Source organism: Trachinotus anak, unplaced genomic scaffold (assembly GCF_046630095.1).
Source record: "Trachinotus anak isolate AG129_WGS33_773 ecotype Australia unplaced genomic scaffold, CSIRO_AGI_Tana_v1 ptg000026l, whole genome shotgun sequence".
Taxonomy (NCBI): domain Eukaryota; kingdom Metazoa; phylum Chordata; class Actinopteri; order Carangiformes; family Carangidae; genus Trachinotus; species Trachinotus anak.
In genome coordinates, this window is record NW_027273877.1 from 10,449,849 (window position 1) to 10,476,103 (window position 26,255).

Sequence of the window (26,255 nt, forward strand, 5' to 3'; positions counted from 1 at the left end):
AGCCCAGAACTCAGTTGAATATTAAACTTTATCAGAACAAAAGGACATACCAAAACAAATAATGCTTACTGTGACAGTTTGTATTACAGTTAAACCCAACTGTCTTCAGGTCACTCACTTATTCTCAGATACGACTTCCATCTGGAGTCTGTTATACAGCAGATAAACACTCATTAGGTCAGATCCTGGTCCACTGTCATGTCCATGTCTGTGAACATGTGAAAAATCATCCCTTCAGTATTAAACACTAATAACTTGGGTACTTGCATTTGCATATTGTAAAGACAGGAACATTTTCCCCTCACCTGTCTGGCTGACTCCAGCAGGGCGGCTGCCTCAGCTGGGCCCATCTGCTGCACCATCTTGTAGAGAGCCCCCTCTTTGTTTTGCAGCAGCGTGAAGGGACGGTCTAACTCCTGGATGGTACCACTGTCCAGCACCTTGGAGCAGGATAAAGTCAATGTTAACCATCAGTTTCATGAATGCAGATGGACAGTAGGCGACATCAGACCAACACACTCAGCCACACATCAGTTTAATACTGATACTGAACTTCAGAAAAAAACAACAGTGCAAAACACAAGAAGAAATAAATGTACAGGAAACAAAACCACAATCATTTAGATCTCCAGCTCTTAAAATGATGGATTAAAAATGGTTGACAGTCACTGTGCAGTCATCATGTCCATTCAGTTTGTGAATACTCCCTCATTCTGGACCATGCTGGATTCTAAGTCTTTTACTGTGGGAGGATAAGAAGTTAAATACCTTCAAATAATCATGTTTTGATTAAAAAAAACAAAAAAACGGTCAAATGTTTCTCTACATGTCTAAACTACACCAAGCTACACTGAGACAGAGGAGAGCACTCACCAGTATGCGGTCACTGTCTATGATGGTGTTGAGACGATGAGCGATGGTGAGCACGGTGCATTCTCTGAACTTGTCTCGTATGGTTCTCTGGATCAGCTCGTCCGTCCTGCAGAGACACACCATGAGAGATGTTCAGCAGACTCAGGGCTCCATGCATGTCTTGGCTGTAGTGGTTATGTACCTGGGATCCACGTTGGCCGTGGCCTCGTCGATGATGAGGATGCGGTTCTTCCTCAGGATGGCTCTGGCCAGACACACCAGCTGCCTCTGACCCATGCTGAAGTTAGAGCCTGACTCAGCCAGAACTGTCTCCAGCTTCCCAGGCAGCTCCTCCACCACAGACTTGAGCTGCACCTGCAGAGAACGTGGACCTGGGGTCAGGGAAGACCCTAAGGAACAGCTACTATCACTGCTCTTGAGTTTGCTGACTTGCCTCATCCAGAGCCCTCCACAGGTCTTCATCAGTGTGCTGGGTGAAAGGGTCCAGGTTCTTCCTCACGGTGTCAGTAAACAGCACCGGGTCCTGGAGAACAGAACAGGGACACATCAGACTGAATTTTCTTTGCATTCCAGAGACAGAAAGCATTAAAATTAAATTCCTTAAAGCGAAAGTTACAAGGTGAGAATATCAAAAACAAGCAATGATGCATTTCAGCTGATGTGCAGCTAAAATGTATTTTCAGCTGTTCAGAAGTGGTGGGAAACATTCAGATCCTTTATTTAAGTAACAGCAGTATGACATCACTGCAAAGATACTCCCATTACAATTCCTGCTTTCAAATGAAGAGAAATTATCATCAAAATGTACCAGTAAAAGTACGGTTATATTAGTATTTTTTAGATTATTACTGTGGACTACCTCTGGTCAAATCCTGAATCTTTTCTTATTTTTTTGTAAGTACGGGGTCGTCTGACAAACCAAACACATAAATTAAAGACAAAGCCTGACCTGTATTTACTTATAAAATAATCACTGAGAGACAAAGTTAGAGGAGTCAGAATTTCTTATTTTCTCTCTCGCACAGGATCCACAACAGTTTAGCCGTTATTGACCTCAACCACAGAGTTTTATTAAAGGCAGGTCTTTATTTCCACATCCCTCTGTTTGATATGCAGAATATATCATAACTAAATTTTAGTACGAAGTGTTTTCAGCGCTATGTACCAGGTTTGTACCAAGTCAGGTTGAAAAAAAAGTCTATAAATCAACAGCAATGCCCCAAGTTGGCAACACTGCAGCTGTAAACGCCCCCTGATAGAATCTGTTTATGCCAGAAACTCCAACTCAGTGACGAGGCACTCGGCTTACCATTGGTGGAAAAATTATCTATCAGTCAGTCAGTCAGTCAGTCAGTCAGGGATGTTCTGGATTATAGGGCTAGACCTGTTGTTGAGGTCCAGCCAAAAGGTGCATGGAAGGTGCATATTTTAACATATAATTCTACATTTGACAAACTAAATTAAAAGAGGGATGCTTTCTCATGTGTTAAACACCTACAACGTATTGAGCTGAGTGATTTTATGCAGATGGTTGAATTGTGCTGTGAGTCGTAACTCTACCTGAGGAATGATGGACATCTTCTGGCGCAGGTCATGGAGGCCGATCTCAGAGGTCAGGACGCCGTCGATGTAGATCTCCCCCTGAGGCTCTGCCAGGCGGAACAGAGCTGAGACCAGGGAGCTTTTCCCAGCTCCTGTTCTCCCCACAATCCCGACCTGACACACAGGACAGAGAAACCATCACCACCTCCCTCATGTGCTGTGAAAAACCTGGAGCTTTAAGCAAACTGACGTCTCACCTTCTCGTGGGGCTGGAAGGTGGCGCTGATGTCTTTGAGGACCAGTGGTTTATCATCGCTGTAGGAGAAGTTCACCCTGTTATAGGTCACTACTCCTCGGCTTGGCCAGTCAGCAGGGGGACGCTTCTGGGTTTCCCAGGGTGCTTCACTCTTCAGTTCTGTATACTCCACCACCCTCTCCACTGATGTCATCTGAGGAGACAAGAGTTTTTTTTTTTTGAATGAGGCGGTTATGAGTCCTCACACCTCCACTCTCCTGCTCTGTGAACAAACAGCGGCTCACTTCTCACCATGTTCTCCACCTCGGCACTCTGCCTCACAGTCCACTGGAAGTTTCCTATCAGTGTCACGGCGTAGGTGAGCACCAGGCCCACCTCTCCAGCCTCAAGCCCTAATTACACAATGACACATAATGACAGTGAGATGCTGCTTCCAGTCCTGTTCAATCAGTGCTGCACTCACAGGGCACTCTCTCTCTTCACATATGCTTTGTTGAACAAACACATACAACATCATGCACTTTAAACTGACACTGGTCTGTAGAAATACTGGCTCTAATAATAACAAAGAAAAACATCATTTTCAGAGCACTGGTTCTACCCAGTAACAACACCAGGAGTGGCCCTCAGTGCTCAAAGTTCTGCCTTTGATCACAGTTTCAACCTAAATACTAATGTAAGAGGAGATTTATTTTTGTCAAGCTTTATTTTGTACATTAACTTATTTTTCCTCAGGTTTATTGGGAGAATTGAAGTAGTGGTAACTACAGTACAGAGACAGTCCATATATAACACATTCTGTTCCTTAATTAAGATTTGGGAACTAATTTATCCACTTTGCCTGTGAAGTTAGTGATGGTTAAGATTGGTGGAGGATATAACATAAGGCCATAACGTGATGTATGATGGTTGTCAGTGCTCTGTTGTCCTACGTTGGAAGTGGACATTAAAGTGGATCAAATGGGACAGATGAAGCTGTCTCAGACTGATACAGTAAGAACTCAGTTTATAGTTAACACCAAAGGTAACCACCGTTACACTCATAAAGGATTCACGGCAGTTATCAGAGGGATGTTGGTTGGACAAAGAGAAACTTTTTAGTCCTGATCCAGACAAGAGATTCACTGACTGATAATAACTGATTCATCAAGGATGAGTGACATACAGCGTCTGCATAAAGAGCTATCCTGCTGCATGTTTCCGTGCTGGTGAAGCTATGAATAGATGAGTCTATTCCACAGTGGCTCTGAGACCAGTGCGGTCACGAGTGGAGATAAGGGACAACCCTGTCTCCTGCCACTGAGGCAGTTCATATGTAAGTGACTCCTCACCATCTCTGAGTAAGATGCAGCCAAATGTTGTGAAGGTGATAAAAATGGAACAAATGCTGTCGAGGCGAAGTGCAAACCAGCGGGACGTCATCAGGAACAGAAACCAGGCCTCTGAGAGCAGGAGAGAAGAAAATCGCAGACAGGGATTTTACCAAACACGGTCGAGACTGACCATTCTTGTAATAATTACATTTTCCTTTGTCAACTGTAGTGCAACTCAAAAGTCAATACAGCAACTTAAACAATGAAGAAAAACCTGAGTGCTGGTCCTGATGGGAATCAAAGGCTTTCTTTAACCTCTCCTCAGCTCTGAAGGCTCGGATTGTCCACAGGCCCTGAAGAGACGAGGAAAGGTGGGAGAAGACGGGACTCCGAGCTGCAGAAAAAGACGAGGGGCTGAAAACTATCTGCTTCAAACCAATATGCAAAGTCATTATCCCACGTTGAAATCTTTGTTGCCTTTCATAATTATGGCAGGAATGCATGAACACACTTGTTGACTCGAGACGTTTGACATCTCGTGATGTGCTGAGGTAGAAGCGTCTCAAGTATAGGAAGACTAAAAGCAGAGGAACGACGGGGATCAGGATGAGAGGGATGACTGAGGCTGCCACCGCCACCACGCCAGCGTTCTGTAAGAATAACTAAAAAGAAACAAGCATCACACTTAACAGTGGTGGATACTGGGAAGTGAGAAATGTAAGACTTTTGTCTACTGCAGAAATGTGAAAGCAGAGAGTAAAAAAGGTTCAGCAATCTTAGATATCTTAAGAATGCCTCACTTGATAGAAGTCCACAAAGGTGATGGGTAACATGGAGTCCATCTGGCTAATGTCTTTGGAAAACCTGTTGAGGATTCTTCCTAGAAAGTCAAGCAAAGTCAGTCAGACAGAATCTTCATTACTTTTTAACCAGGGAGTCGTCTGGTGCTGTCACTGGATGTAAAACCTGAGGTGCACAAGTTAGGAAGTAACTAGGCGGCTCTGGCTAGTCTGGTTTAGCCATATTTAAAACTGAATCTCAGCTCAGTTTTTAAGAGTTACAACTCTTTATCTAATTTTCCCCTGAAGAACAAAGTTTTTTGACTGATTGATTGATTAAAGTCATAGTTGACTATAGATAAGCACCTCACGCAACCCCACGTCAAATAACCCGAACTATCGCTTTAAGTTGAAAGTGGAGTAAATTCACCTATGGGGTTGACGTCAAAGAAGACAACAGGCGTGCGGAGGACGGCGCTGAACATGCTGTTGTGCAGTTTCTGAGCTGATCTCACCAGCCCATGAAAGATCATCAAGCACCTGGCATAGCCAAAGACCACAGCCACTGCTGTCAAACCTGCAGGCAAAAAACAGCAGCAGGCCAACTTTGAATCCTAACTTTTAATATACAGTATGTTTTCTAGCAGGACACAATGGAGTCATAAACATTCATCAAATATCTGTGATAATAAAACACAGGAATGAAAGGCTTACCTGAGTAAATGCCAAGGTAAAATGTGAGGTTGAACTCTTCATATGAGTGAGTAGCATTAATTCCATTTGTAATAATAACAGCAGTGGCTGAGCTGTTGAAATACATCTCTCTCGCCCTGTCAGATAAACACACCAGACCAGGCAAAAGATAAGATTATTCAGTCTGTTAGGAAACAGTGAAATGAACTGTATATAAAAGAAAGAAGCTACTCTATATATCGTCTATTTTCTATTAAACAAGTGCTCACCAGTATACCAGCCACCAGTCCTGCAGAATATATGCAACCTATGAATGGACACAGTTCAGTTCAGTAGCTGTATATTCATAATACAAATCAGGAGACAAAAAACTGCGCTTGAACAGTTTACCAGGATTTGAGGATGGCTAAACACGATACACATAGAAGAATGTGATGGAAATGTTTGTGTCTAGAACAGAGGGAAGTGAACAGGATAGACACCTGGATGCATGAAGAGGAGGGAAACAGGAGATATGGAACAGAAACACACAGATTATCAAAATAAGACACATGGAGAATTAAGAGAGGCAAGACAGCTTGGTCCTTAGTTTGAATGTGGAGCAGAAAAATACACAGTGGGTGTGTGGGTGGGTTTACAATTATTAACTATTACTATTTTCTGTACACTGTATACATTTATAGATCTGCTGATTCGCATAATTACTCACACTTTATAACCGAGTTCAGTTACTGTGGTATAAATACTGCCTGTCCATTTTGTAAACATGTATTTCCATATTTATGTTACTTGTATATTGGTTGTTTTTATTCATAAAAAAAAAAGAAACAAAAAAAAAAACTGTATTTTATTAAGTTACAAAACTTTGAGAATTGTAAATACTTGCTCTTTATTATATTTAAATTTATTCTTATCAAATTTTTCTGTTTTTGCTTTTGTGATGATTCATGTTGCATACATTATTACATAGTGACCTCGTCTGGTTATAATCTTAGTTATTTTGATGATTTCTGTGTGTGTGGGGTGTGCGTTGTGTAGCACTGTACAGCTGTCTGAAACATGACCACTTACACCTGTATGAGCTATATTATTATAATAGCTTCATTAAAACAATAATGTCCATTTTCACACCAGCAGGCAACATGGAAGAGTAGGTAGATCTGTTTAAATAACATCGACATCCAGGTACGAGTATTAATATTGGAGGCCTATGAGCCACAGCTTACCTCGGCTATGACGCTGAGCAGCACTATAACCGATAAGACCAGGAGGCTGCAGCCTGCAGTGAAGTACTTGAGATAAATGTGGCCACTAACATCTCCTTCTACCCGAGTCTCCTCTGCCACAGTGCAAACTGTTTCAGCCTGCAAAACAAGTTGTTAATGATCCAGATCAGAGAAGGTAACAGTCAGTTGAAGTTGATCAATTGAAGTATCAGCAAAAAAATAAATAAAAAAATGTTTAAAATTATTGGTGAAACTAAATGGAAAATACACAAAAAACTAATGAACCAAAGACACACTGTGTGAATGAAATTGTGGTAAAAAAAAAAAAAAATGCTGATATGACTTTTATTTTCATTTCTTTTATTTTGAAAATGTACCTACAGGAAGCTGGTCTGTGTAGTTGCTCTCTGGAGGCAGGAGAGAGCTTTGAGAACAGTGTGAACTGTGCGAGCGATTCGTCCTCTGGCTTTGTAATGACTGTTTGTCTGGGTCAGCTGATCGAGCCCAGCGCTCCTGCTCCTCGTTGCTCCTCAGCAGAGACACCATGTCAAGACCGGAGGAGCGCAGCTCGCTGTAGGTGCCCTGAGCCATGATGTGACCCTGAGACACACACACGGAGGAACAAAACAGAACATTGACTGTATAAAGAATGCAAATACAGACAGACTGTCCTCTGTCCTACTCAAACATGATACGTGTAGCACTAAACATCAGACAAGCAGCCTCAGCTTTAATTTAATGTATAACGAACGGCTCCTTTCAAAAGTAACAGGACAGGTACACGAGGTCAACCGAAATCATCATATCTAATATTTTGTAGAAAATTCTTCTCATTCAACGACAGCTTGAAGTCTTTGCCCCACAGACATCAGCTGCTGCATTTGGCTGAATGCTCCTGTGCACCTCTGCATGTACCATCTTACCAACTGGGACCTGGCCTTTTCTGTTTTTGACAGTTACCAGACGTTTACATCTTGTGGAGAATCATCTGAGGTTTTGGTCGTGAAGTCTTTTCTTGAAGACAGACATGTCACCTATGTCACGCCTGGAGAGCGTTCTTGACCTGCTGTGCAGTCACAAAGGGCTTTTTCTTTATCATGGAAATTCCTCTCATCTATAAGATGTTTTTTGTGCTACTGGTCATTTACCATTTTCTAGTTTTCATGTGCACACCTGCTTTTTTAGAGAAGTAACAAAATGTTCATTTTGGCAAATCAGCTACTTTTGACATCTCTATGATAGATTTTTTCTTTTTTCTTTAGCCTCATTATTATTTTCATCACTTCTGAGGTTGCCTTTACTCCTCATGTTGAAACACTCCACCTCAATCAAACAAACTCTTCAGAACTAACACTGAAACTACACAGTGATCCCAAATAACTTCTATCACATTTGTTCTCTTTAGAAGAGCAAACACTAAAAGCACTTATTTGCAACTAAAGTGGAAAAAGCAGCAGCAGGCTTCTTTGGATCTGTTGCACAAACCTCCTTGAGGACCAGAATCTGGTCGGCTGTCCTGAGGTGCTGCAGCTGGTGGGTGACCAGGACACGAGTCTTGTTCTTCAGCAGGCCACAGATACACCTGATCATGAACACAGACGCAGACATTGAAAACCGCATGAATGATCTGTTAGTGTTCCCATAGCCTCCTAGACATCTGATGCATGAGGAAACACATTGGTTACGCAAACTGGTTATGCTTCAAGTCCAAATGTTAAGTTCAACAGTGCAGCACAATCAACAATTATCACTACACAACTTGGACAGAACTGGTGATCACTCACTGTTCGAAAAGATGTTTCCCAACCTCAGCATCCACAGCACTCAAAGGGTCATCCAGGAGGTAGATATCAGCTTCCTGATACACAACCCTGAAACACGCACGCACACACACACACACACAGTATATAGTGTGTAAAGAGTAGGAATGAGGAAACAGATGAGACAGAAATTCAGTGGAATTCAGAACAAATGTAACAGGCCCATAACACCAGTGGACTAATTTACTGTTCTGTTACTGTACTGTTTACTGCCCTGTGGTGAGACAAACACTACTTTGTGCGAACCTGTAGAGTTCAAACCAGCATGTTGCTACTTGTTCCTGCTGAACTAGGCTCCTCCAGAAACCCAGGCAGGCAGTCACAGAGTGGTGACAGTGATGAGAAATATGCTACTTCACTTCTAGGCAGTGTGCCTTCTGCGTAATGCAGACAAGCACGAAGACCTGAGGGCAGCAGAAAGTGTTGATATTTTTAGAAGCAAACTCAATCAAGACCTACCTGCTTAGTCTGGCTTTTAATTTTATTTAATTATCCTTCTATTTATTTATACATTGTATGCTGTTTTACTGATATGTCCTTTTATTCCATTGTTATTTTCTGGATAGTTTTCCTGTTAATACCCTACCCTAAGGTTGTCTTTTTCTATAGTTTTTATTTGGTCACTTATTGTTCTGTGTGTAAATGGGTGTGTATGCATGTGTGTGTGTAGCACTTTGTGTTATATTGTTTCAATAAAAGGTGCTATGCAAATTAAGTCCAATTGATTGATCAATTGATCTATTGAGAGTCCTCCCACCTGGCCAGGTTGACGCGAGCTTTCTGTCCCCCGCTGAGTGTGGCCCCTCTGTCTCCGATCAGTGTCAGGTCTCCATCTGGGAGCAGCTCCAGGTCCTGCACTCAAAGACAATGAAGGCTTACAACAAATACAACATATGTGTGCGCCAAGGTCACACAGTATTATTGTCAAGGTTTTGACTTGGTTAACCACACATAAATAAACTGTATGTGTCTTTATGAGTTTACTAACTCTCATTTTTAGCCACAACTCAAACGAGCTTTGATTTTAAATTTGCACCCTCTCGACCATGGGTTTAGCTTCGACCAATGGCGGGAACCAGAGCTATATAGCGTTGGGGATTGATACGTTCAGGGTACATTTGTGTGATTTCAGCAGCTTCAGCAGGAGTAAAGGCTTCAAAGACGGATTTCTCTAGGTACCTGCAGGCGAGACACTTTTGAGACTGCGGCACCTGATGAATTAAACCAGTATCTGAGGGACTGTGTAGTTGAAGGACATGCAACTTCATTTGAACATATGAATATGGACGGTGTGAAAAAGACCTGGGAGAAAGAACTGGGTATGGAAATTGCAGATGACAACACGGGGCTGAGCTTTAATGCATGCAGGACACTGATTCAGTCTAACGTTCCACACAGACTGCATTACTCAAAGGTAAAATTACATGAAATATTCCCTGTGTCACCAATATGTGACAAATGTGGCCACAAGGCTGATTTATCTCACAGCTCTGCTGTATGCCCTGAATTACAAGATTGACTGACTCTCTCCACCTGAGAATCTGATACATCCTTAAGGACAGATCAGAGGACTCTGAAGGGACGTGGACACCACTGATCTCTCTTTTTTTATGTGTGCATACGTATCTATTGCTTTGGTTGTTTTTCTTTGTTGTCTGTTTGCTACTTCTTTTATAATTGAATTGAAGCAGACATTCATCCAACGATCTGTGCAACAAAGCACGCTTATGCTTCAGAATAAAACTATTTGAAACAATTTTAATACGAGTGTAAGTGTGAAAATTATGATGATAGCTGACCAAAGTTATGTTTAGCAAGATCCTGATTTCCATATTAGTGACAAAACATACACTTTACACAAAAGAGATTGTGTCTACTCAGTTCTATTAACAAGCCTTCACCTCCAATATGGCGACCAGAGGGTCTGCTCATCACCTGACAGCAGCAGTGTTACAGCTCACCTTCTTCAGGGCGCAGGCTCGGAGGACTCTCTCATACTTCTGGGGGTTCAGCTCTCTCCCAAATAGGATGTTACTGCGGATGGTTCCAGGGAACACCCAGGGCTGCTGGGATGCATAGGTCAGCTGACCTTTGACCTCCACCGTCCCCGTGTCGTGAGGCAGCTCTCCCAGGATGGCGCTCAGCAGGGAGGACTGGTGGGAACGTGAATGTTATTGGACACGCGAGCTGGTTCGAAGTCACACACAGTGAATCAAGTCGACGCTTTTTCCTTTGTCAGTGGTCAGATTAACTGTTTCATCCGCGACAGCCAGTGGGGAAAGCAACATGAATAACATATAACAAGTGTTACTAACCTTGTTGTCTTTGCTAGCAGCTGGTGTGCAGTTAAATTCAGTATTTTAACGCTACAACTGTCTTTGTTGTTGCTCCTTTATAGTATTTTGTGCAACTAATAAACTGCAGAGTAGGCAATCTGCTTCCTGTATACACCGGCTTGTGCATGCCTGGTGTATGTGAATGGTCATGTGATCTGCGTTTTCAGGTGCGTTGCATGGACGGAGATTGTTTCTGATACAGAACTAAGACGGTCGTCTGGACAGAGATTGTACTTGTTTTAAAATGAAAATGCAGTAGTGTGGACGTAGCCTGAAGCTAAACTAGTTTATACAGGTGGACTGACCTTTCCAGCCCCCACTGGTCCTATCACAGTCAGAAGTTGGTGTGACTTCACAGTGACAGAGATATTCTGGAGAGATGGAGCATCCAAACTCTGACAAACAAAGAAAAAAAACACAATTAGAGAAGAAAATCATGTTAAGTTCCGAACTGGTCATTCTGGGCCTGACACTTTGAAGACGATGTTTAGGATTTAGTACATGTAGTATGCAAGTGCACTCACTCTTCAATTTTAAAGTGAGAATATTCACCTTATCCCAGTAGCATGTCAACTTCTCCATCTCAATGGAGCCTTCCTTCTTTTCCTCCAGAGGCAGCCTGGAGGTTTTTCTCTCAACTTCTTCCAGCAGCAGGAAAGTCTGGGAGGATGTTAATGGATAAATATAGGAACCCAGTACAATGTTTCTGTTTGCAGGCGTCTTGTTTTAAATTTCAATAACGTTAAACTAGTGCTTTTTGAAAATGCATTATAATCTCAACATTCACTGTGTCAACAGTCCAGGAGGCCGTTAAAGAAGCAAGCTCTGCTTTAAACCAATGGTGGCTTAAAAAAAATACAATGAAATGTTTGTCCCCATGTTCCTCACATCTGTATTCTGTGATTCTGTCTTTGCAGGAGTTATCTAAAAGATTGACTGCTTCCACATGATGTTTAGTTTCCTCCCACAAGACTACGGTCCACAGCCTTGAGTCACTGTCAACAAAATTCGCAGAAATGCATCTAAATAAAACACATGGTAAATCCATGTTTGGCACAGTTCATGTACCAGATGCTCAAAGATTTGATCCTTGATACACATAGTTCCTGTCAAATGTCACTGAATTAAACAGTGCGACTCTGGTTTAAACTCTTGTCTGAGTGTGTTTATTTCCAAGAGATGCAATAGAGGCTGCATCCTTCAGAGACTGCATCTGAAGACCGATTCTCCCATTTCAAAGGCTCCTTCACGTGTCGCAGAGAAATGCCTCCTTCCCCTGGACAGCGAAGGGTGGGTGGATCCTTCATGGCCGAACTTATCCCAAGATTAATTGTGCGACACCAACAGAGAGCCTGAGGATTACACTTTTAAATATGAATACTGGGTTTCAGCTCAGATCAGTAACAGCTAACAGTACAACTGTTAAAAACAAGGGCCTTAAACCTTTTTGGCCCTTTTTTGTGAAAAGTTATGTGTTATCAAGGTTGCTAGGCAACAGGTGCCGCACTTAGCAAGGCAGTGGTATGGATGGACACAGCTGGAACAGACCGTCTCATTTTGGTCTACAATGGCAACAAAGGGCCACACCTTTGTAGACCACACCCTCCAAAGGATGCAACCCCTGGATTTGGACACAGCTAGGGTCACAACAGGTCCATTCTGCAGGATAGTTTTCTGTACAGATAAACTGGGACTACAGTTTGTGGTTATGTAATTGTCTTGAAACTGTTTCACAATAAGAAAGCTTGAGCAGGCAGCTTTGGGAACTGTGTGTGTTAATCATGAAAAAAAAAAAAAATGAGCTCAGTAAATTTCAAAACTGGTCTTCAAATAAAGTGACTGATGTAATTCTTAAAAGAAAACAGAAGTACCATGATCCTCTGAATGCTGACTGCAGTCTCCGACACCTTCTCCACAGCCAGAGGGAAGAACAGGGTGACTGTGAGCTTGATTGTACCATAGAGGGACACAGTAACAAACACGCTGCTGGCAGTGATGGTGTTGCCCAGGAGAGCATAGATGGTGAAGGTAATGAAAACGATGATCTTGCTGCTGGCAAAGAAGGAGGCCATGTTGAGTCCTCGTAGGTAGGAGCTGTTCAGGATCTGACTGATTTCTTTCCTGGGAACAGACAACACATGGAGAGAACAGAGCTGCAGGAGGTTTTAACAGGTGCCCTGTGAGGAAAAACTGCGGCTCTTCAGTTAGTGGTGAATTTTAGTTAGTGCTTTAATGTGGTAGCAGTTTTGCAGTCTTGTGTTTCTTGAATGGTTTTCAGCAAATTTAACAGCACAGAGAAAAGAACAAGTAAGAAAAGGAGAATTTTTTTAACATCCACATTTGAAAGTGTTCTGATCAACACAAGAAACATTTATTTTATTTACAGCGACATGTTAAACAGCTACAGATTGGGCTGAGATATGATGATGTACGTGTTACAAAGTATTATGAACAGTTATCCTTTGGTGTTCTTAAGAGTAAGATTTAAACCTTTCATTTTCAGACAACGGATGGGATTTAATTTCCAGGCTTGTTAATTCCACATCCCTCTGTGCCTGGTATTGTTTCTTACAGTTTAAGGTTGTGCATAAAGCCCATATGTCTCAAGCCAAACTATCTTGCATTTATCCAGATGTGAATCCCTGTTGCGACTAATGTAAAAGAGGTGAAGCATCCCTTACCAACATCTTCTGGACATGTCCTAGCCTGGAAAAATATTGGAGGGCTCTTTTCCAAACCCTATCCATAATCCTCAATTTTGACATAGAACCCAACCCTCTGGTCATCCTTACTGGAATCACCGGAGAGAGTGATGTGCGCCTGACTTCAAACAGATGCCGCACAATGTCCTTCGGCTCTCTTTTGGCCAGGTGTGCAGTATTACTAAGATGGAGCAGGCTGGGGGACATTATGTCCTGTCTAAGCCTTGAAAAGATCCGCTACTCAGCTATTTCCAAGAAAAGGTTCCTGAAGGTGTGGAGACCTTTCCTATAAGTACCCTCAAAATCTTCAGTCAAACTAAGGATTAATTTTTTATTTATTTGCTTATTTATTTTTCTTTCAGTTGATTTTGTAGTAATACAGTCTATAGATGTTAATCAGTATCTAAACCCCTCCTTTGTTATTTATTTGTTTATTTATTTCCTCTCTTTCTTTTCTAAATGCAAAACCCGACTTCCAGCTCCACTGTGTAGTACTCCGGGGTAGAGTACCTATTAAGGAACTCTGGGTTGTGTAGGGGGCTGGGACTGGTGAAGGATGAAGGGGATAAGGTTGTATGTTTTACCTCCTTTAATATGGACATGCTCTGTACAGTTGACACACACATGCTGCACAGTACAAATTTGTGTGTATTATGTTAACAAAATTGGCTGGTGCAACACTGCAACACCCAATGCATGCTGTGCTCTGTGCCCTTCTTACAGTAAGTTCTTAGCCAGGACCACCTAGTTTCAAACTGGGTGGCACAATTGAAACCTAAATGTCAGAGGCAATAAATACTAAGAAGATCTGTAGTCCGATTCAGTCAAAAACAATCAAATACGTAAACAGAGTCACTAACCTACCTGTCAGTCCTTTGTAACTGTAGGTATTTGTTTTATTTTTAAATACATACATGGAGAAATGTGTGAGTTAGTAGTATCCATGCAGTTTATCTGACTATGCTCAACTAACCAATGCTTTTTAGACATTTAGTGGACATTCCTCTAATCTCGTATAATTCAAAATCGACCCATTTCATTATTAATCACCTTTTCATTTACATATTGGATCAGATATGTTTATATCTTCTCTTTACTCTTCACTTTAAAGTGGGTCATAAATTAGTTTTGTTGGTCAGATTAATTTAGTCATCCACACAAAAATTACAACTGCCAGTCTGTGGATACAACAACATTTCTATGTGAGAACTTCTTTACATGGCAAAACCTGTTTTAATGTCGTTATGTAATAACAGAGAGCTGGTCTAACCAGATGTTCTTATGTATTGTGAATTTCTACATCACTGCTGCTGGGAAGTTCTCTGTGAAATACAGTGTTCATTACAAACATGATTCGAGCAGAAACATTAGCACAGAAATTAAATTTTCAATTAGCTTGGAAACTTTCTACTTTTCTGTGTGTGTGTGTGTGTGGGTGTGTGTCTGTGTGTGTGTGTGTGTGTGTGTGTGTGTGTGTGTGTGTGTGCAGTTTACAGAGCACATGTGGGTAATAGTGCAGATGCTTCTGTGTTCCATTAAATGTTCAGCTATGTGAGATATTCGCCCAGCTCTCTCAGTGAGGACAGACCTGAATCTTCCAACAGAGCAGACCACTGTTCATATAAAGTGTCCTCAGGCAGCACCTGACAAAGTCCACACTGCAGCAAAATCCTTTCTACATACAGATGAAGTTCTTTGCTTTTGCCCCTCCTGCTCAAATCTTTAAACAAGCAGCTGTTCAAATGTGAAGACAGAAAAACCATTCACTGTTACGCCTTATACACTGTTAGTATTCTTGTTTTTGGTGACATATTACTTCAGGTCAATGACTTCTGATTAAGTTCTTAGAAAGGAGTTGATGTGTAACTGAAGGTGTCTTAAGAGGTGTGTTTAAATGACTCCATGATTCATTATGAAACACTTGCCGGTCAAGCTTTAAAATGTTGGAACAAGTTTGATTTCTTCATCAGAAAGTTCTGGCTGCAGTCAGTTTAGATTCGCAATGAATCACTTCTTCACTGTCCATGCACACATGAATTTTCAGTGTGTCAAAGTCAATAAAAGTCAAATAAAGCTGACACTGTCTTTAGTAAAGTGATGTGCTTATGTTTCCCCTGTAAAAGATTTTATCACTGGGATCAACTGTGAGCTGAAAATAGCCATTGGTGTTCTTTAGAAGGGAAACCATAAACTTTGACTCTGATCTGCTAAAAAACATTTTTTTAATGATCCTGGCAAAGGAAAAAAAGAAACTTAGAAAAATGATAGTTTGAGGCAAGAGGCAAGAGAAAGTTTTTTTCTTCATCTGTGAAAACAACCCCCGAGACAAGTGGGAAAAAAATTTATATTTTATATACATATACATACATTATATATATATATATATATATATATATATATATATATATATATATATATATATATATATATATATATACATACATACATTATATATATATATATATATAACAAAGCAGTATATATGTATGTATGTTTTATTATGTTTTGATGAAGAAAGAAAAAGAAAAAAAAAAAAAAAATCACAAAATCGCAAGTCCACAGTGATTTAAAAATAGTTAGATTCACTTTACTGCCCTCCATGTCAGATCCTCACCTGAGGACAGAGGGGTGAGACAGTGTGTTCTACCGCTTTGAGAAACACTGCAAATGTTCCCTGAGAGATACCAAATATTTCAGGACTTGCAGTTGCCTGATCCTCATGTCACGTAAGGGCAACACACACCTGCAGTGTCTAACATGTCAAAACCACACCTGCTGTTTTCAAAGATATACGTGTTACCCTTAAGACACTATGATTGTGCCTTCATCTTTCTATTAGAGTGGAGCCTAACACTATTTGCTGCTCTGAAAGTCTGCATGTGCGCCTCTGGGCACAAAAATACGGCAAGATCTGAGTCAAGCAGTAAAATATTTTCACCAGCCGTTACTTCTTATATCAGTTATCCTGTCAGGGACATATAATGATCATAGACTGTGATTGGCAAGTAAAAAGAATTTCTAAAGTCAGCGAGGATAAAGCTAAATGCTGAAACATTTGCCAGTAAAAATGAATGTCCTCAAATGCTCCACTGTATCCCTGAAAACTCAACATCATTTGTAGATTCTTTGCAAATACATATTATTTTTGTCCTCACCTTCTGACTTCAGTAACCAGAGCTGAGAATGGTTTCTCCCAGGCGTACATCTTGATGATCCTGATGCCAGACACCACTTCATTCATGATGCGAATTCTGTTGTCGGTATAAACTGCTGTTTTGCTCCTGCAAAAAACAGAAAATTGAAGGTTCTGTAAACGAGATTTTAAACAATAAAATAGCAGCAAACTATTATTTTCAATGTAAAGACATAGTGGAGTCTCTCAGTTCTCCATTTTGGTTGCCAGTCTGCGCGTGGTTAGTGCATATATACGTGTGCATGTTCTTGCATTTGAGTCCTTCCTGTTAAACAGTTGGCCTTCCCCACATTTATGAACGCGCTGGAACTGCCCACACACGAGCTGCAGTATGCAGCTTTCAGGTGAAAGCTACAGCGTTCAGGTAAAAGTGACCTTCCAGAGCTTCCTCCACTTAAGAAAATACTTTTTCATCTAAAAAGGCTCCGACAAAGAAAGACATGACCAGAGCACAGGCCGACTGGCCATGGGGACTGTTGGCTCAAATCCTGGTCAGCTAGTGGCTGTCAAAATATCCAGACAGTTTTTTAAGTTTTTGCCTGCTCCATCAGTGTTTTTACCAGCTCAGTCAATGTCTTTTGTGCGACCGCGGTTCTAGCGGATAAAGTCGAAGGCTGAATTTCTTTCCCGGTCCGACCGTGGAGCCAATGCTTTACTGAGATGGACAACCCTACGAGCTGCTCAAGGGCTCCAGCTTGACTCAGAACTGGCTTTCTTCTCCTTCATGTGTAAGTAACTTGATGCTACATAGTGTTACATGTCTGTTTTCATTAGTGACAGGCACAATACAATGATAATGTTAACCGACTGTTGCCAATATTATGAATTTGTTCGGCAAATGTTGCTATCGCTAGCTGGCTAACTGTCACCATTGCTGTGGAGCATATCACTGCAATGCTAGGGTTGGGGGGGGGACACACTTAGTGGTAGGAAAAATTGTTTACAGAACCACATAAGAAATTATATATAATTATTCATATATGCATAATGAAGGACAATTTCCTTAAAAATACAAATAGTCATAATTAACTTTATTTTTTTATCATTACAGATGATGTGTTTCCTACCTGAAGATGCCAAAGAGCTTGCCAAACCAGGTCTGCACTGGCATCATGAGGGCGACAGTTGCCAAACCTGCCAGACACGTGGGGCCAATCTCAAACCAGAGGAAAACAATGATCACCATCGCCTGTAGAGGTCCCACCCACAGGTAGTGCAGATTGAGTGTAATCTACAGAGACACATGAGCACAAACGTGAAGAAAAAAAAAAAACAAGGCTGGAGCAGTTTTTCCAAAACAACAACAATAGTCATCAGATCTTTGCAGGTCACAACAACTATGAAACATTTATTCAAATATATGACAGCACATCAGCAAGCATACAAAAAGGATTGAGAGGATAAGGTCAAATGTTGGAGTAATTATTGTTAGATAATACCGACTATACATACCTACTATACTTTAAACTAAAAAACTCAAGTGTATGGGAGAGCGGTCTCAGACTTTTGGACCCCACTGTAGATCATTTTCTGTGTCTTTTGTTACCTCATCAAAGCGGTTGACATCATTTGAAAGGAGGTTCACAATCTGTCCAGTGGTGGTTTGTCCCATGGATTCACTATTGAGACCAAGAGCCTGGTGAAAGAAATTTCACTTGTGTGGTGAGTGTGACTGGAAGAAAGGCGAATCTCTGAGACTGCGTCTGCTGAATCTTCACTGACCTTCCTGTAGATCATGTGACACATGGCCACTCGTATCTTCATGCCTGTTCTTTGGACGTGGTAGTAGTAGAGGTGTTGGAGGACGGTCAGGCCAAAGGTGGAGAGGGACATTGCCGCAGCATAACCATACACAATGTAAAGACTCCTCTGGTCGTCTGGGTCATAATTCTCAAAGTACTGGATTATTTTCCCCAGGAGAAGTGGCTGGACCACTTTAATGGCCTCCTGTTTGATGAAGAGAGTGACAAAACTTACACATTACACAGTGAGATATGAAATGGGAGGAACTACATTAAACCTTTTCCATGTGATCACACAAAACTCTTGCTGCTCATTCTCTCACAAAGAAAGTACATCAGCAGAACACCATTCATCTGGAAACTGGCTTCCATCAAAGTTAGTCAAAAAAGAATCCAATACCTGACATTGCCCGAGGACTTCAGACTAACACAACCACTGACTGACTTGAAAAGCTGCTTTTAATGTTGTAGATTTACACACTTTTATTCCTTATTATTAAGCCTCCATCTCAATTTTTATATACAGTATAATTATAAATATAAAAACATTATGTTTTTACAGATTACATCCTCTTACCTCTTATCATTCCATTACAATGAACTAACCTGACAACATGTTAAGGAAACTTTTAAGTAGCCAGAACATACCAGTGAAAATGCAAACAGTCCAGCCACTGCATAGGACTTCCCGTAGCACCTAATGAGAACGCTGGTGAGTTTAGGCTTCCGGAGTTCCTTTGCAGCCTTTCTAACTTCATGGTCCCAAATTCTGTAATGAAGAACACGTAACATCATGGTGACTCTACACTGGATCAGAGTAACTGTCAAACCATAACTACTTTGGTGGTGGTGGGACATATTTTTTTGGTTTATTCACTAATGAGTGTTAAAGTAAGTATAATCATTTATTTGTTATCATGCTAGAAGAAGGCCAAGACGCAGTTTACAATTCATTTTTGATAGTGTCCTTCAGGATATGATTGATCAAAGAACTGAGTGGTTTGTTTTTAGTTAAACACTGTGGAGCATCTTCCATAATGGTGGCCTGGTACAAGGTCAGGTAAAAGAACTAAGCCCACAACAGGAGGGGTTAGTGGTGATATAAAAATGAGTGCAGTTTGTACTCTCCTGGGTTTTGTTGCTGTGTTTTGGATTTTATTTGCAATAAAGCCTCCATCATGTTGAACTCATTCTACAAATCATGTGGTGGAGGATCTGAACTCATCTGGCCCAGGTGATGATTCCTCTCCCACCCCTGCTTAATATCATTAAATGTTAATTACAAACCTGTCCATTTAATACAATTTTATTTTTAGCCAAAACCCAAGAGGAATGAAGCAAATGAATTAAAAAAAAAAAACAGAAATGTTTTAATTGATTAAACTGTAATTAAGGTCCATATTTAAGAACAAACTGCAACCAAAGTCGATACACCCTTCATTAGTGATGTTCCTTTCTTGTTTAAGTATTTTGTACATTCAATCCTTCTCAACATGGATGATACCTGTTCTGTACAAATCTGTGCAGGGACGTTCTGCTTCTTAACAGATGATTCTTTTCAGCTGCTCTTTGCTGGAGGGTTTTGTTGCTCCACCTTCTGCTTTAAAATACACCCAAAGTTTTTTATTGGATTCAAGTCCAGGGGCAAACCCTGGATAAATTCAGAAGCACTTGTTTTTTCAGTGTATGACAGTGTAAAATGGGGACTTGTGCATGAGGTCCAACACTGAGCCTTCTCTTATTGGTAATGTGGCTCATCCTGTACCTCCTCCCCTCTGCTCCAACTGTGTTTTAGTTTATGTCCTTTACCCTCTCCCAAGTCTCGACCTGGTTTCTCACTTCAGGCATTTCCTCAACATGTGGAGCCACGTTGCCTGAGACAAAACGCAGACCACAAATGAAGACGCCGTGGTGTTCAGAGGTTCTTTTATGACCTTGTTTTTCTAATAAGCCTTAACTGGGAATAAAAAGGTGTAATCAAATTTGTTGCAGTGATCACAGGTAAACTGACTTTTGTTGCAGTAGTCATAGGTGTACTCACTACAGGGAGAAACAGAAAGCTGCTGCCTGTATCCAAATAGTTCAAGTAATTTATTAAACTTATGTAATTAGAGGGAGTTGCTATATTTGTTAATCATTACCATATTATTATTATTATTATTATTATTATTATTATTATTATATTATTATTATTATTATTATTATTATTATTATTATTAAATTGTTTTGTGAATTATCAACCAAAAGCAAAGGTGTAAAAATCGCGATCACTTCCATTATGATCTCTGTAAAAACACCTCAGTATGTACTTGGCAAAACAGATCTGTGCTTGTAATTTCTGAAACTGATCAGAAAAACCTGTAGAATCAGATGTGGCTTAACCAACACATTTTGGGCGTGACGTGTTACAGTTATGCAGTACCTTTGTAGCTCCTCTCCAAGTATTTCAGACCGATCCTCTGGAAGAATGCTGTACATGTCACTTTCCTCGAGCCTCCGCTTGTGGCCAAGGTGCAGCAGTGGGGTTAACCAGCTGAAACAGACAGTTAATGCAGTTAGAAACTCAAACAGGAATAAGTAACACTGGCATTTTAGTTACTTATTGTTATTATGACCACTGGAAAGTTGGCTCTCAGTTGAAGTGTGGCCAGAGGGGGCAGACAGCACTGTGGCATCATTGTGGCATCATTGTGGCATTTGCATCAATCACGAAAAGCCAGAAAGCTTCTGTGTTAGAACCCTGCAGCTGGAATTAATTGTAATTATTTTATTAACTAGTGCCGGAGTCTGCAGTTTGTGGAGAAAAAAAAAGCTTTATGCACACTTTAACAGGGACAACCAGAAGGCAGCCATCAAGGCTGTGCTCCCTGCAGACCATCAGCCCCTCACACTCACCCCACCAATGTGTGTGCTGAACTGAGAGGGACAAATGCACCTGAGGATGCTGGCCCTGATGCCATCCCCAAATACATGGGCCCATGCTAGGCCAACATCTTTAACCTGTCACTGGCCCAAGCAGCTGTCCCCATGTGCTTTGAACTCTTATTTGGCACTGACGTACTTGGTTCGTAAGTGTTTTAATTAACAACCTCACCTTGAACAGTCAAATCAAGTCTCTCATACAGTCATGCTTTTTTCAGCCTAGATTTAGACATTTCCAGAATCTAGCCATTTCTATCAACTAAAAATCTTAAAATGTCATCCATGCTTTTATTTCATCACGGTTAGATTATTACACCCTTTCTTTCCTGCCTGAAAAAAAAAATCTCTCTCCTCTCTACAATTAATCCAAAATGCAGCTGCTAGGGTTTTAACAGGTACCCGAAAATGACAACATCACACCTATCCTTTCATCTTTGCTCTTGTTATTAGTTTTATGGTATGGCCCCAAGCTATATTTCAAACCTTTCCACTCCCCATGTGCTGTCAACAGCCCTGCTCTGCTGGTGGTTCCTAATGCTAGAGTCAACTAGAACCACCACCTCACGGTTGTATCTCTCCACCAACCAGCCAAGTTACAGGAAACATGGTGTTAGTCTCCTTTCTGAGTTACAGCATTGGATAATGGCCAGAGGTGTTTTTACAGAACATTATGATGACACAGTGAAGTTGACCTTTGACCATTTTGATATAAAATGTCATCACTTCATTTTATAATTAAAGACATTTGAGTTCATTTGTGTCATAATTAGTGTATGAATTTGTGAGTTATGGCCAAAAAGGTGTCTTGTGAGGTCACAGTTACCTTGAACTTTGACCTTTAATCAGCAAATTCTAAATCAGTTCATCTTTGAGGCCAAACGCTTGTGCAAAATTCGAAGAAAATCCCTCATGGTGTTACTGAGATATTGTGTTCAAGAGAATGGTATGCACAGATGGACAACCCAAACACATAAATGCCTCTGGCCCTGGCTGTTGCTGGTGCGGAGGCATGAAAACAAATCTCTCTGACATCCGGACTCCACCCATCAGGCCCATGCTTGAAGAGGCCTGCTCAGAGAGGGTCGCCACACTTAACACCCCCACTGAACCTCATCAGAAGTAGTTTTTAACTGGACAGTAAGACCTATTTCTTGACCTCAGTTCAGCCATCATCCCCTCCTATCTGATCATACAACCTGGGCATCAACAACTCCCTCTACAGCTGGATACTAGACTCTCTCAGCAACAGACCACAGGCTGAACACTGGCATCCCACAGGGCTGGATGCTGAGCCCCCGCCTCTACACCGTCTTCAGCTACAACTGTACACCTGTACATGGTTCCAATACCATTATCATATTAGCTGACGACAACAGTGGTCGGCCTCAGTAGTAACAATGGTGAGTCAGCCTACAAGGAAGAGGGCCAGCACTTGGGGGATGGTGTGCTAGTTTGTTAATCTTTTACTACAGTGGACAATGTATATAAAGTACGCTGAATTGACTAACCTTTGACTGCACCTCTGCTGCTGTAACCTGACCTTGTCACACCACATGCAGTGAGGACACTGTCTACTTTGTCCCTACTTGTGTGCACCACTGTGTTCTTCCACTATACATGAAGAGGCAGTCAAACTTGAGGCGGTGTCATATAGGATCATACATGGCTCTTGGGGGTGGGTTGGCTGGTTGGTGGGGAAAGAGAGGAAGTTCTGCTTGGGGTCCTGAAATGCTTGGTATGGCCTTTGCTGTATCAAACACAGGCAGACTGTAGCATCAAAGTTATCAATCGAGTGCCACATATTGTTTTCCCTCTCAGCCAATAACCTGTAGGAAACTGTAAATCTCTGCTAAAACTGAAATTACTTATAGAAACTGCTGATTTAATTATCTGCTTAGTAACAGAATCTCAATATAGCCAAGTGCAATATGCAAATCACAGGACCCCCAATTTTTTTCAAGGTAAAATGTGTCACAACATTGTTGTGCATCGTTTGCACCATTGTGGTTCTACAGAGATGCCCCGGTCTACACATCATATTCTCCAGACATCAGGGAACCTGCTTGTTTGGTACAAATCCTAACAAAAATGACTTTTTTTTTCCAGTGAAAATCAAATGCAACTGAAATCGTGAAACACAACTGCAATTAATCAAAATATCTACCAAAGTAATCACAATGTTTTCTTGCATATTCTGCAGCCCTGTCTTTAAGTTGTGCATGTTGCCCGAGTCCACACTACTTGTGTAGCCTGAACACAACCCTGACCATCTCTGTCTCCTTGAATGTGGGGGCAGAATGATAAATCTGACACAGAATTTTGCTGTTTGATTCAAAATCTTATGAAGATGAATTTAACTGTCAAACTGAGCGCCAATGCAACAGGAAATTTAGAAAACACTGTTTTAGTTATAAGTCCCACTTGCGGTTAAAACATGCATTTGTAAAACATAAAACCCGTAAAGTGCTTCATATAATGAAAATTCCTTTAAATCGTTTGGGAAAGTGAGTTTGCATTTGAGTTGCAACAGGTGGTTCAAGTTGAGAGAATCAAATATTTGTGTCGCAAAAGAAACGCTGACATGTTTTTCCAACCCCAGTCACATTTCAACAGCTGCGATTAAAACAAAAATTAAGATCATCTTTTTGCTCCGGTACCAGAACGCTGATTTATACTGACGCCACCCAATGAATGGATTTGCTCGTTTCACGTATATAAGCGGCATGACACAGCGCGTTATCACCTCACTGCGAAACCCGTTATTGTGATTAATTCACTTACCACAAAAAGACCCTTGAAAAAAGGCCGGCAGTTGCCAGCGGGTTGTGTCTGTCGTCTCTATTTATGGTCTCCATGGTCTTTCTGGCTTCACCTCGGGAGGTTACAGTGAGCCGCCGCTCCAGAGACCCAACTGTCTGCACACGCCAGCGCACTCAAGCACAACTTAATTCGCCACATGTGTAGTTAGGTAACATCACTGAGACTCGGCCAATAACACTGTTACATGTGGGGGTCGGCGTGGAGCCGTCTTTAGGTGCCGTTAAATTGATCGTCGGCACCAAGAAAGACGATCGGCTCCATAAACACTAACCGCTAGAAGTGAAAGTGGAAACTTAATGATATCGTGGGATGGGACGTTTGGAGTGTGAAGGACTTCACACTGTGCGGCTTGGTGTTGGTTAGTTGTTTAGTAAACATCAACATCAGTTTGTTATTGACAGACTGTGTTTTGAGGAAACGCCCGAATGTTTAGACAGGGTTTTTGTTAACAGTTAGGCTATACTTAATATTATCTAATTAATAATTATTTTATTGTATTGCACTGTACGAACAGCGGATATGTTTTCAGTCTGACTTGCGTAATTATTACATAGTGCCATTACTACAATCTGGTATTACTACTTTTTTGTAGTAGTATCAGATTTATTATTATTATTATTATTTTTATGATGATGATGATGATGATGATGATGATGATGATGATGATGATGATGATGATTATTAGCGATATTAGATTATTATGATTATTAGCGATCAATGTAGTTTATTATCTCTTATCTATTATGTGTATTTTGTTTAACGTATAGGCCTAGTTGGAACACATTGATGAGACTGTTAGAGTTTGATCTCAGCTTTAACCCTGTTGTAAACATAAACGTTCGCGTCTCCACAGCAGCCAAACTGCATGCCCCATACTCCGTAACCTTATGTTTCCGAGCAGCACATGAAGGCAACATCAGCACAACATTTTTTTTCCACGCCTATCTTCAAAATCACCAATCACGTGCAAAAACAGCAATGGTTAAGAGTACAGATACGTGGAGTGGAGCCAAATTCACAAATCAACTCGGTTATTTTCTCTCGGGACAGACCGGAACGCTTGGTCTGCTGCTGTTGCAGCCCACAACCTATCAAGTCTAAGTGTCAAAGTCTGCACCTCATCTCTGCAACATGAGGAATATAGACAAAAGCACTATTCATGTACAAATTCACTATAGAGAGACGGAGAAACTGGAGGGTAATGCCAGGTGTGCTATGAAACACCCCAAGGCTGGGGTAAATTATTTCTGGGTTATGAAAAGCAAAGTAGGCTACAGCAGCTCTGAAACATCGGTATCACATGACTCCTGGTAAAGTATGTAAGAGTGACTTTGACCCTTAGACTTAGAGGAATTGCACACATGTCCTTACATGCATATTAAGAAACAGTATCAATGTTAATAATAAAGGCTACCAAAAGATGTGTCATTTGACACATACAATCTGGATCAACGTTGTAGAAGAGGCAGAAGATAAATGACCAATGGACCAAGAAATGACCAGGGGCCAACATTTGTTGCTTGGCCCCCTACAGATACAGCAGAGTAAAGAATTTGAGTCTTTTGTTTTGAGTCCTAGCAGCACTATCCAGAAGACACAACCACTGTAATCACATCTGCAAGTAAAATTTGATAAAGGCCCAACAGGAAGCTGTGACATTGCAATGCAATTTATACATCATTGAAACTGGCAGAAGATTTAAAGACTTTGAAAACTCACCCTGTAAACGCAACACCATAGTCCAAAGTTCTCAGTCTTCCTATCCTGATTATCCTGATGATATTTCTGGTTAAAGGGCACCATTTCTCCTTACAGAAAAACTCACAAGGACACAGTAATTTGTTTATAGTTTGAATACAAATCTTGAATACAAACAGCTGTCATGCCTGTATGTGTCAAATGTAACTAAAGTGTAATATTAAACAACCTTTGATGCCAAACCAGTTTCTCTTTTTTGTAAAGCAGGTGTTGATTCGTAAACATTTTTTAATTAATTTGTCCTGTGAGAACATTGTGAAGATGCGGGAAGTGCTGGCTT

At 41.0% G+C, this 26,255-nt stretch overlaps 1 protein-coding gene across 3 annotated transcripts; it reads right to left on the reverse strand.

Moving 5' to 3' along the window:
• Nucleotides 1–10: 10 nt before the first annotated feature.
• On the reverse strand, nucleotides 11–26,086 carry LOC139609901 (ATP-binding cassette sub-family C member 4-like). Of its 3 annotated transcripts, XM_071464947.1 has the most exons (31): nucleotides 24,179–24,557; nucleotides 20,898–21,008; nucleotides 19,124–19,244; nucleotides 18,456–18,680; nucleotides 18,280–18,369; nucleotides 17,801–17,964; nucleotides 16,696–16,821; nucleotides 12,710–12,959; nucleotides 11,391–11,498; nucleotides 11,144–11,233; nucleotides 10,464–10,655; nucleotides 9,260–9,354; nucleotides 8,467–8,553; nucleotides 8,168–8,264; nucleotides 7,064–7,282; nucleotides 6,683–6,820; nucleotides 5,726–5,763; nucleotides 5,478–5,593; nucleotides 5,194–5,340; nucleotides 4,785–4,864; nucleotides 4,496–4,646; nucleotides 4,259–4,378; nucleotides 4,003–4,113; nucleotides 2,963–3,063; nucleotides 2,673–2,864; nucleotides 2,434–2,589; nucleotides 1,307–1,396; nucleotides 1,055–1,227; nucleotides 874–979; nucleotides 306–440; nucleotides 11–208 (listed from the first exon to the last, which is right to left on the reverse strand). In XM_071464947.1, exons 1-31 carry the CDS (start codon nucleotides 24,250–24,252, stop codon nucleotides 197–199), a joined length of 3,915 nt encoding a protein of 1,304 aa, XP_071321048.1. In that variant the 5' UTR covers nucleotides 24,253–24,557; the 3' UTR covers nucleotides 11–196. The 3 variants fall into 3 exon arrangements, with proteins under 3 accessions (XP_071321048.1, XP_071321049.1, XP_071321047.1); XM_071464948.1 differs by lacking the exon at nucleotides 24,179–24,557 and adding an exon at nucleotides 25,937–26,086 and having other exon boundaries at nucleotides 11–440; XM_071464946.1 differs by having other exon boundaries at nucleotides 11–440; nucleotides 24,179–24,400.
• Nucleotides 26,087–26,255: the final 169 nt, after the last annotated feature.